The 12350-nt window shown below is 43.8% G+C and overlaps 1 protein-coding gene across 1 annotated transcript in view; it reads left to right on the top strand.

The window, feature by feature from the left end:
• kif5c (kinesin family member 5C) overlaps positions 1–12350 on the top strand; it is a 30618-nt gene that overhangs the window by 8737 nt on the left and 9531 nt on the right. The window contains exons 2-14 of the mRNA XM_076998329.1: positions 163–250; positions 386–459; positions 2034–2138; positions 2516–2564; positions 2744–2799; positions 2957–3044; positions 4466–4590; positions 5051–5155; positions 5441–5589; positions 8231–8379; positions 9885–10051; positions 10669–10737; positions 12124–12330. Coding sequence (XP_076854444.1) covers positions 163–250; positions 386–459; positions 2034–2138; positions 2516–2564; positions 2744–2799; positions 2957–3044; positions 4466–4590; positions 5051–5155; positions 5441–5589; positions 8231–8379; positions 9885–10051; positions 10669–10737; positions 12124–12330 — 1431 coding nt within the window. The remainder of the gene's footprint in view (positions 1–162; positions 251–385; positions 460–2033; positions 2139–2515; positions 2565–2743; positions 2800–2956; positions 3045–4465; positions 4591–5050; positions 5156–5440; positions 5590–8230; positions 8380–9884; positions 10052–10668; positions 10738–12123; positions 12331–12350) is intronic.

The following is a 12350-nucleotide window of genomic DNA, read 5'->3' as shown; positions in this document are numbered from 1 at the left end:
GGGATTATATTGGACTATGTGGGAGTGTGTGGGATTATATTGGACTATGTGGGACTGTGTAGGATTATATTGGACTATGTGGGACTGTGTGGGATAATATTGGACTATGTGGGACTTCCTGGTCCTTCCTTTGCTCCAGTGAGACTCTGTCGTCTTTTACAGGGTAAACCTTATATCTTCGACCGTGTTCTTCTCCCTAACGCAACTCAAGAGTTGGTTTACGATGCCTGTGCCAAACAGATCGTTAAAGGTAAGATGACCTGCAAATAGCTGCTTTCGCCTCTCTGCTAATTACATTCTGTTTCTGTGGTAAGACTTGACATTTCTAGATGAAATATGGTACACCAACAAATAGAAAAGATACACTGCACCTTCTTCTCTACAGATGTACTGGAGGGCTACAACGGAACCATATTTGCCTATGGACAAACCTCATCGGGGAAGACCCACACCATGGAGGTAATGCTAATGAACCCACCATCGTTACCATTTAATTTAGTCTCATGTTGCTCAGGTCAATATATCGTTTGCAGCTGAAATCATCAAAATGAAATACTTTGTGCCTAATTATTGCTAAATTGGTTTTGTAGCTTGTAGGATAATTTTTTTCCAAGACAAGTTCCAGTAGTGACATAAGAGGAGAGGCATGTTTGTCTCAGTAAGAGCATTAGAGAGCTATGGTGGTGAAGACAGCGTGGGGGAGATGATCCACGTCTGTTTGCTCTGCTGTTGCCTGGACTCTCAGGGTGTTTGTCACCTGTTCAGCCTGTGTTGATGGGCATAATATATCTTCACTTGCATTGTGTGTGACTCATGCTAGCAAGAGCAGGGAGACACACCACGTTGGACACACGCCTTAGAGGGGGTAAACAGAAGTGATAAGGGGGGGTGTGCACTCTGGGGAAGGGGAATATGTGATGGGTTTGTAAGGTGGTGGTGTCTGGATGACTCAGAGTGAAGGTAAACGTCCCGCAGAATTGTGCTGGTCCCCCCCCAACAGACAACATTCCTTATGGGGATCATGTCTAGACGTTTGGGCCAGTGTTAATGACTAATGATGTCTTAGTCTCCAAATACACAGGTGAAGTTATGAATATGTATAAAGATATCTTAAACCCTAAATACGCAGGTGTTGTTGTGGACATACTGTAGACCTAAAAGGAATTGCAAAATGATATTTAATCATATTTAATCAAGTAAAATAAATGAATAAAGCTGTAGGTTCTTGTGCGTTGCTGTGGTCTATGGGTTCACGGGCTTTAATGCCAGGGCTAAAATGACGATGAGGTGTGATTACACCCCGGCACTCGCAATATGCCCGACGATAAGAGCCTGTCGCCTGCCAATTGGCTGCTGCCGTTTCCCTGGAAACAGACGATTTCTTTTAGTGAGCTGAAAATGAATTCCAATAAATGCAGTGATAGTGTATCATAATTGAAGTCCCACCACAAATGGCTTTTAAAAGTGATCATTAATTTTGATATGTTATTCCTGTTATGGTTAAGGTTCCATAATCCAACTGTCTGCAGTGTAATTTTATTTAATTTTTTGTTTTTTTTGTTTATTTCACTGCATTCTCATTACTGAATAGGAGATAATATACAATGATTTTACATGTAAAAAGAAAAATCTGGTACTTGTATATACATCCACCACCTTTCTATTGCTCTCTCTCTCTCTCTCTTTCACACACACACACACACACACACACACACACACACACACACACACACACACACACACACACACACACACACACACACACACACACACACACACACACACACACACTTCAATATGAGAAGGAATATGAAGCTCCTGCAGTCAGATACATATTTCATGTCCATCTGGTATCACAAGCGTTCAAAGTGAAACCACCACTGACCGTGCTGATGTATCCTGTGTCCTAAGTGCTGCAATTGACTGAGTGTTTTGCCTTTGTTCTGAAAATACTGTTAGCCCCCATGAGCTTTAATGCCCCAACTATATGAATGGTGTGTGTTCTCACACTCTGTCCATCTCTTCTCTCCCAGGGGAAACTCCATGACCTGGACCATATGGGGATCATCCCCCGCATTGCCCAGGACATCTTTGACCACATCTACTCCATGGACGAGAACTTGGAGTTTCACATCAAGGTAAAAACCAAAGACCAGGTGAAGACCAGGTGAAGACCAGATGATACATTTATATTGCCATTTCTCACTATGAACGGCGTGTGCGCTGTAGTGTTGGAAACTTTGTGGATACATCCAGGGACCCAGACCTGCTCTGGTGTGACAGAAGGAGTTTCACCTGAGCTGTTTGAGTGGGACTGGCCTCCAACACAGCTTCTGGCCACCAAAACCTTTTTAACTGGGTCTCTCTCTCCCTCTATCATCCCATGACAGCCATAGATTAAGTTTGGCAATTGCTCTAAAATTGGTTGATAGCATAATTTGCTTAGGGCTTCAGGAATTATTTCTGTAGTGAAAACACAGTCTTCTGTGTCTTGATAATGTGTTACCCTGTCCAGGTGTCTTATTTTGAGATTTACTTGGACAAAATCAGAGACCTGTTGGATGGTGAGAATTGTTTTTTTATTCACATGATAGTTTTTTGCTGTATGGTTGTTTGGTTTGGATGTTAACATAGGTGACATATAGATATATTGATGACATATATATATATTGATGAGATATAGATATATAGGTGACATATAGATATATAGTCTCCCAACATTTTCCCTCATCTTGCATTTTAGTGTCAAAGAAAAACCTGGCAGTCCATGAAGATAAGAACAGGGTACCATATGTCAAGGTAAGCAGAGTGATTTCATGGCACTGATCAGATCAATGCAGACAGAATTTATTCAGCAGACATTCTGACACTTTCTAAAATATTACTAATATTACTATATGTTATAATTACTTATTATACTATATAATCTATATAATACTATATACTATCTGTATAGGGCTGTACGGAGCGGTTCGTGTCCAGCCCAGAGGAGGTCATGGACGTTATTGACGAAGGAAAAGCCAATCGCCACGTGGCCGTCACCAGTGAGTAGCTGACGCCAACACATTCCAGACACTGCCAGGACTTTTATTCTGTATCGAGCATCCTGCCAAACTCATGTTTCATTATGTGTGTTGCACTAAAGCGTCCTTCATTAGTTCTGCCTGAGACGTAATCCCATCAGGCTGCCCCACCGCTGTGACTGTGACTCTGTGATTGTACGTTAAATGTGGCTGTGTGGACACTGCAGTTAGACTGTGTACATTGTGCATACATTACCAGTATAGCCCTTACATGGTGTAGGTGGTGCAGATGGTGCAGTGATGTGTAGGTGGTCCAGATGGTGCAGTGATGTGTAGGTGGTCCAGATGGTGCAGTGATGTGTAGGTGGGCCAGATGTTGTGTAGATGCTGCAGTGTTGTGTAGATGGTGTAGGTGTTGTGTAGGTGGTCCAGATGTTGCAGTGATGTGTAGGTGGTCCAGATGTTGCAGTGATGTGTAGGTGGTCCAGATGTTGCAGTGATGTGTAGGTGGTGCAGATGTCGTGTAGGTGGTCCAGATGTTGCAGTGTTGTGTAGGTGGTCCAGATGTTGCAGTGTTGTGTAGGTGGTCCAGATGTTGCAGTGATGTGTAGGTGGTGCAGATGTTGCAGTGTCGTGTAGATGGTGTAGGTGTTGTGTAGGTGGTCCAGATGTTGTGTAGATGGTGTAGGTGTTGTGTAGGTGGTCCAGATGTCGTGTAGATGGTGTAGGTGTTGTGTAGGTGGTCCAGATGTTGGGTAGATTGTGTAGGTGTTGTGTAGGTGGTCCAGATGTCGTGTAGATGGTGTAGGTGTTGTGTAGGTGGTCCAGATGTTGTATAGATGGTGTAGGTGTTGTGTAGGTGGTCCAGATGTTGTGTAGATGGTGTAGGTGTTGTGTAGGTGGTCCAGATGTTGTGTAGATGGTGTAGGTGTTGTGTAGGTGGTCCAGATGTCGTGTAGATGGTGTAGGTTTTGTGTAGGTGGTCCAGATGTCGTGTAGATGGTGTAGGTTTTGTGTAGGTGGTCCAGATGTTGTGTAGATGGTGTAGGTGTTGTGTAGGTGGTCCAGATGTTGTGTAGATGGTGTAGGTGTTGTGTAGGTGGTCCAGATGTCGTGTAGATGGTGTAGGTGTTGTGTAGGTGGTCCAGATGTTGTGTAGATGGTGTAGGTGTTGTGTAGGTGGTCCAGATGTTGGGTAGATGGTGTAGGTGTTGTGTAGGTGGTCCAGATGTCGTGTAGATGGTGTAGGTGTTGTGTAGGTGGTCCAGATGTTGTGTAGATGGTGTAGGTGTTGTGTAGGTGGTCCAGATGTTGGGTAGATGGTGTAGGTGTTGTGTAGGTGGTCCAGATGTCGTGTAGATGGTGTAGGTGTTGTGTAGGTGGTCCAGATGTTGTGTAGATGGTGTAGGTGTTGTCCTACCAGATGTTTCTGGCCCTCTCAGACATGAATGAGCACAGCTCTCGCAGCCACAGCATCTTCCTGATCAACATCAAGCAGGAGAACATGGAGACGGAGAAGAAGCTGAGTGGGAAGCTCTACCTGGTGGACCTGGCTGGGAGCGAGAAGGTGCAGCAGCTCTGCACACATCATCCTCACGCACACACGCACACATACACACACACACATACACACACACACACATACACACACACACACACACACACACACACACATACACACACACACACACACACACACGCACACATACACACACACACACACGCACACATACACACACACACGCACACACACACACACACACACGCACGCACGCACACACACACGCGCGCACACACACACACACACACGCACATACACACACACACGCACACACACACACACACGCTCGCACACACGCACGCACACGCACACACACATGAATACAGATCACAATACAACACAACATCAAAAAACAACTGTTGCTGTGTGTAATATGTGTCTATCATGGCACGCTGCTGTGTGTGTGTGTGTGTGTGTGTGTGTGTGTGTGTGTGTGTGTGTGTGTGTGTGTGTGTGTGTCTTTAAGGTCAGTAAAACTGGAGCTGAAGGAGCTGTTTTAGATGAAGCTAAAAACATCAATAAGTCTCTCTCGGCGCTGGGGAACGTCATCTCAGCCCTGGCTGAAGGAACCGTGAGTGTTGTCTGTTTCTCTCTCTCTTTCTGTCTCTCTTTCTCTCTCCTTCTCTCTGTTTCTCTCTGTTTCTCCTTCTTTCTTCTCCTCCCTCTCTGTTCTGCTTTTCTTTTTTATTTCTTTCTTTTCATCTCCTTTTCCCCCGTGGTCCTCTATTATATTTATATATGCCCCCCAAACATGAACTATGTTGCCATATCATTATCTGCCATTATTTCAGCTGTGTGTGAACCAATATCTATAAGTGTGGTGTGGAGCACTAACACGGTGAAATCCCCCCTGCAGAAGACCCACGTCCCGTACAGGGACAGCAAGATGACCCGAATCCTGCAGGACTCACTGGGCGGCAACTGCAGGACCACCATCATCATCTGCTGCTCGCCGTCCGTCTATAACGAGGCAGAGACCAAGTCCACGCTCATGTTTGGCCAGAGGTCAGAGCACCACGCCATGAGCTTCATGTTTGCATTTACGTTTGCGGCACTTAGTAGATGTTCTTGACCAGAGAGACCTGCTGTAGTGCTGTTGTGGCCATGAGAAAAAAGACTTATGGTGGTACTAAGTCTAAGGATACCATACACTAACACACCATAGACTTTATGGGGTGAGTCCAGACATTACACTGTTGCATGTTTGTTTATTTATTTGTTTGTTTATTTTTCCTCCTTGCTAGTGGGTCAGGTTCTCATGCTATACGCACCTCAGTAATGGTGCCTGGTGTCCTCAGCTGGTGCTAACAAATCGAGATGTGGTTTGTTCCTGGAATCAGAAACTAGTGCTCCTGTTTTATGGGATTTTCTGTAGGATTAATATGAGTTGTTGTCTCCTCTTTAAAGGATGCGTGTGTGGGTGTTTAGAGGTAGAGCTCAAACAAATGAAATATTGAAATATTGTTGGGGGGTGTATCAGTGTTGTAATGATGATAGAGGAACATACACATGGACACACAGTTTCTAAAAGAATGATAAGAGTTCAGAGATGAGCAGAGTTAGGGCTAGATGTAGGCATAACGTTACTCACAACTGTACACACGATGTGTGTGCGCGTACATGTGTGTGAATGTGGATGTGTGTGCACGTGTGTTCACTCTCTCGAGATCAAGTGCTGTAAATATTGCAAGTATTGTAAATATTAATAAATGTAAATATTCATGGTGGTTCCTTTGCAGCTCTAGGTCATCCTATTGTGTTCAAGTAGTTTAACCTCAGCAGCCTGTGTATTCCCTAAGCTCCGCCCCCCTCTGGTCCAGCCACGCCCCTGCCCTCAGCAAGATGCTGAAGGTTAATTTGCATAAAATCCACAAATTCAAGATGCACTGATAAATACTTCTAAAGCCGTTCACACACAAACACTACAAACTGTGAATATGAGATGTCTTCCTCTGAAGGTATAAAGCACCTAAAATATTTGAGCAGCTATATCCATGAGGTTGTATTGGGGAAATATAAAATAATATTGCATAGTGATTTTGATCAGCAGTAGAGGTTTACACCATCTACAGGATTAGAGTTCCACATACAGTGCAGTAACTCCGTTTATATTCATTTGAGGATAAACAATTAAAACAGCAGCACTGAACTATTTTTGCCAATATTCATTGTTTATATTCAGCATCATTATCTGCCCTAGGACATAGTTTTTCCCCCAAATTGGAGTATATGTAGCCCTGATGAGAACATTAATGTTTTAAGACCTGTTTGCAGTGGAGGTCGTGTGTGTGTGGGAGGCCGTATAGTTCCAGACACTGAGGTCTATGTTGGTAAGCCAAGCTGTGGCCAGCAGATAGTCCACCTGTGCCTAAAGCAGAGCTCAGTACTAAAGTGATTATACATCAATTTCCCTTATCCTGTCTGAGTCATGACCCCCCCCCTCACACACACTGTTGTGCAGGGGAAAGACTGATCATGCATAGGGCTGCGTATTTGGCTATGACTAGGAGAGAGAGAGAGAGAGAGAGAGAGAGAGAGAGAGAGAGTGTGTGTGTGTGTGTGTGTGTGTGTGTGTGTGTGTGTGTGTGTGTGTGTGTGTGTGAGTGTGTGTGTGTGAGTGTGTGTGTGTGTGTGTGTGTGTGTGTGTGTGTGTGTGTGTGTTGTGAGTGAGTGAGTGAGTGAGTGTGTGTGTGTGTGTGTGTGTGTGTGTGTGTGTGTGTGTGTGTGTGTGTGCGTGAGAGTGTGTGTGTGTGAGTGTGTGTGTGTGTGTTGTGAGTGAGTGAGTGAGTGAGTGAGTGAGTGTGTGTGTGTGTGTGTGTGTGTGTGTGTGTGTGAGTGAGTGAGTGAGTGAGAGAGTGTGTGTGTGAGAGTGTGTGTGTGTGTGTGTGTGTGTGTGTGTGTGTTGTGAGTGAGTGTGTGTGTTTTTGTGTGTGTGTGTGAGTGAGTGAGTGAGTGAGTGTGTGAGTGAGTGAGGGAGTGAGTGAGTGAGTGTGTGTGTGTGTGTGTGTGTGTGTGAGTGTGAGTGTGTGTGTGTGAGTGTGTGTGTGTGTGTGTGTGTGTGTGTGTGTTGTGAGTGAGTGAGTGAGTGTGTGTGTTTTTGTGTGTGTGTGTGAGTGAGTGAGTGAGTGAGTGTGTGAGTGAGTGAGGGAGTGAGTGAGTGTGTGTGTTTTTGTGTGTGTGTGTGAGTGAGTGAGTGAGTGTGTGAGTGAGTGAGTGAGTGAGTGTGTGTGTGTGTGTGTGTGTGTGTGTGTGTGTGTGTGAGTGTGAGTGTGTGTGTGTGTGTGTGTGTGTGTGTGTGTGTGTGTGTGTGTGTGTGTGTGTGTGTGTGTGTGTGTGTGTGTGTGTTCACTTCCCCACCTCTGTCTGTGTATTCAGGTCAATTGTGCCTTTATGAATTATAGGCCACATTCTCCCCCAGCCAGTGTGGTCCTTAATTATAAACAAGGAGACCTGAGAGACGTGAGACACCACGATCATTACTGTAACATCATTACTGTAACATCATTACTGTAACATGAGCACAGGAAGTGACTCCTTCACAGATCAAAACTCTTTTGTTTTGGTTCATAACCACTGTAATGAAGAGCTGTGAAGATCACTCCAGATCCACCATGTTTGATGGAGATTCCCACACGTGCGTCCACAGGGCCAAGACCATTAAGAACACGGTGTCGGTTAACATGGAGCTGACGGCTGAAGAGTGGAAGAAGAAGTATGAGAAGGAGAAGGAGAAGAGTCGTGGTCTGAAGATCATCATCCAGCGTCTGGAGAATGAGCTGAAGCGCTGGAGAAAAGGTAGAGAACGAGAAGAAGGAGCCAGTGAACGAAGGAACAAGGGGAGACACGTCCACTTCCAAAATAATCCAGTGTCCACATGTCGTGAATATGGTAGTAATTAACATAATAAATATGATGAGGACATTGACAGTCATGTGATCTATAGGACTGTTAGGTCATGTCCATAAAGGATGTGATGTATCTCAGAAATGTTTAACGCGGCGAAGGAAGGTACACCCCAGCACAAACGGGTCCCTCAGACCTTGTCTACGTCTGTTTAAGGCGTCAGCACCAGTGAGCATTCACACATTTATATGATAAACGGCCACTCAGCCTCCTTCAGAAGGTCTTTAGAAGACCGGGCGGGGTGTGTTGGCGCTGGTCCATCTCTTCACTGAAAGATTCAACCTCCACTGGGCAGGAGAAATGGAGCTTCATACCGACAGATGCCTTTAAAACCCCAAAGGATGTTTGAAAAGGGCCCGTTAGAATCAGACTGGGGATCCGGTCAGTGGTCACATATTTGGCTTTCATCTGGTTAACTCTAATCTGGTTTGACTGATTGGCATAACAAAAATTAATCTGGCAAAGCACTATTGAAATGACAGGATATGGTCTGACAATAACAACGATAAAGAGTCAACAAGATTATGAATTAGAAAGACTTTTTAAGGGCAAATTTCTTGCATGATCTGCTCAGACTCATTAAAAATAGCAAATGTTCGTTTTATCTCCACTGTTTTATGATCTCTGTTGACGTTTATCTCCAACTGTTCTCTCATTAGTTCTAGTGATCAGACAGGCAGGGATTGTTTTGCATTCCTTTTAGTGACCTTAATACAATCATTAAGTCATTATACCATTTTTCAACAGCCTTCCTAGTTCATTTTCATGTCTCTTCATGTCTGTTTCCTATTTAAATTCCTCATTCTCAGCTTTGGCTCTAAGATTCTTGCAAATTTGCTCAATCTCCCTTTCTTTGTACCTCCTGCCACATTAAATATGGCAGCATCCAGATAGCAGGCGTAAGACTGCCCTCGTCTCTGAACACACACTACTCCTCCGTCCTTCTCTGAACTACAACGTCCAGGCTGCCCTTGGAGAGTCAGCCGCACATCTCAGTGGTGCTTTTTAGTCTCAGTTAAAAAGATTACTGCTCTGGAGGCCTTTCTGGGTTATTAATGTATAATTATATACAGATAATATACAAGTATAACTATATACACACAATAATTTGTTTGTTTTCTGGCAAACATTCTGGACCTTCTTATTCTTTATAAAGGACATAAACATATTAGGTACTTTTCCTCCCAGTATCTAAACAAGCACCAAATTGAGTATTATATTGTAGTCCTCTGTAATAACCCCATGTATACAGTAAATAAACCTTTAGTCAGATATGCTATATGTAAATGAAGCCTTCAGAATGAACTTGACACCATCCCAAGGCCTCACAATCAATTGCCTATTTCCGTCATCTCACTCTTTCTCTGCCTTTGTCTGTTCTTTTCTCTCCGTCTCAGGCGAGAAAGTTCCAGTTGAAGAACAGCATAACAACAAGGAATCAAAGAACTCAGAAGCCACACCCATAATAGACACTCTGGCCCCACCCCCTCAGCCTCTTTCTGACACAGAGAAGACCCAGTATGAGGAACTGATTAACAGTCTGTACCAGCAGCTTGATGACAAGGTGTGCAATATTGAGAAATAATACTTCATGGCCGCAGCTAAAAGCAGCCAATCAGCAGCCATATTTTGCTCTAGCACGCCCTCATGTGACACACCTTAAAGGTAATAATATCCTCTCAGAGTACTTTCTCTGGGCAACATATTAAAGGTGTTTCTGTCTGACTCTGTTAGCCTCTTATCCCATATCTGTCTGTCTCTCCGAGCCTGATTACACCTTTTATCAATATGCATTTTTGGTAATCGGATAATGTTAAGATTTCATTTCACCACACAGAAAGCCAGGTTTCATTTCACATTCAGAGGTGGTCAGAGAAGGATCTTAACCACTCAATGCACATGTAAACAGAACGTGTATTCTGTATCCTCACACACTTACACAAGCACAAATGGGCCTGCTGTCTTACATCACCTGCTGTGCTAATTCATTGCCTGTTGTAGATGGTTTCTGTGTTTAAGTTTAGCCATTTGATATTTGGTAGTCTGTCTTTCTCTCTGTCTGCCTCTGTCTGAAATATGTCCTTATTCCCATTGTCTTTCTTTCTCTATCACTGTTTTGTCTTTGTCACTCTTCTCTCTCTCTCTCTCTCTCTCTCTCTCTCTCTCTCTCTCTCTGTACAGGATGATGAGATCAACCAGCACAGTCAGCTGGCCGAGGCGCTGAAACAGCAGATGGGAGATCAGGATGAGGTGAACCTGCTGGCCCACGTGGTGCCCAGTGCAACACCTCCGTTTATTGGACAGCCCGTTCATGAAACTACTTAACACTGCGTGATGATGTGTCATGAAACACTGACACGTACACATGCACAAAACCAGTGCACTTTATTAGCCACAGAGAGACACTGTAGCAATGTACAAAAATAAGTTTCAGTTAATTAATGTGTTATTATATAACTGCTGTGTGAACTCTTATCAACTTAATGTCCAAGTTATTTAAATTTATTTCACTGTATACATGATAAAGTTGTGACAGTAAAAAAAAAAATTATTTTGTTTCTAACGTTTCCAGCAAAAAATATATGCAGTCTGAGCTGATAGATCATCAGTTTATATAAAAGAGTCCTTCATTTGTACAGACCTTCAAATACCTGAAATTTCTCAGTCATAACTTTGAATATCCCTCGCTGAGAAATTCTAATTTTATGTGAACTGATAAGCCCCACAAGAGCGATTTGATTTACCGCCACCTGCTGGCTGTAGATTGTCATGCACTGTAAACGCCCTGCTTTGAAATTCTCATGAGATAAAATAAGGGGTTTTCAACCATGTTCAAAGCAGAATCTTACCTGGCAATACTGGCATAAGTAAAAATCCATGTTGAATAATGTTTTTCCCATGGAAACTGCTCTGTTCTGCCTACCATCTTGTCATACATTATCCAATTTTAACAGATTCTAATGAGTTGAATATCTAATGAGTAAAGTCTTATATTCCTAAACTTACATTATAAATAATTATACTTTGTTGGAACATGCTTAAACATTACACATACGTTAGTGCCACTATGAATGATGGTTGTCAGAAAGTAATGATATGGAAATGTACTGGTTTAGAGCTTCTGTTTAGATGTTTGATGACAGACTTTATATGTTGTTTTTGTCATTGCTGGTATCATTGTGCAGATGTCAGGATGATTTCAGTATAATCAAAAAGTCCCTGATCAAACTTTCTCAGACTTCACATTGTTCTGGTTGCATCTTTCCACACACTGGTCTCTGTTTCTTACCAACTTGTCCGAGTCCAAGTAGCCTGAGACGTGTCTGAGATGTGTCTGAGTCATGTCTGAGACATGTCTGAGACATATCTGAGACGTGTCTGAGACGTGTCTGAGATGTGTCTGAGTCGTGTCTGAGACATGTCTGAGACATCTGAGACATGTCTGAGACATGTCTGAGTCGTGTCTGAGATGTGTCTGAGTCGTGTCTGAGATGTGTCTGAGACATATCTGGGACATGTCTGAGTCGTGTCTGAGACATGTCTGAGACATGTCTGAGTCGTGTCTGAGACGTGTCTGAGACATGTCTGAGATGTGTCTGAGATGTGTCTGAGACGTGTGCGTTTTCACGGCTGCAGTTGCTGCTGTCAGTGCGGCGGGACTACGAGAGAGCCCAGGAGGAGGTGTCTCGTCTGCTGCGTGAGCACCAGACAGCCAAGGAGGAGGTGAAGGAGGTCCTGCAGGCCTTGGAGGAGCTGGCTGTCAACTACGACCAGAAGAGCCACGACCTGGAGGAGAAAGGGAGATCCAACGAGCAGCTGTCTGAGGAGCTTTCCCAGAAGAGCGTGAGTGGGAGGGGCAGGTG

This window comes from Brachyhypopomus gauderio, chromosome 3 (genome assembly GCF_052324685.1).
Source record: "Brachyhypopomus gauderio isolate BG-103 chromosome 3, BGAUD_0.2, whole genome shotgun sequence".
Lineage (NCBI taxonomy): Eukaryota > Metazoa > Chordata > Actinopteri > Gymnotiformes > Hypopomidae > Brachyhypopomus > Brachyhypopomus gauderio.
Note: the sequence above shows the minus strand (reverse complement) of the source record. Positions and strands in the feature narration are given on the sequence as shown.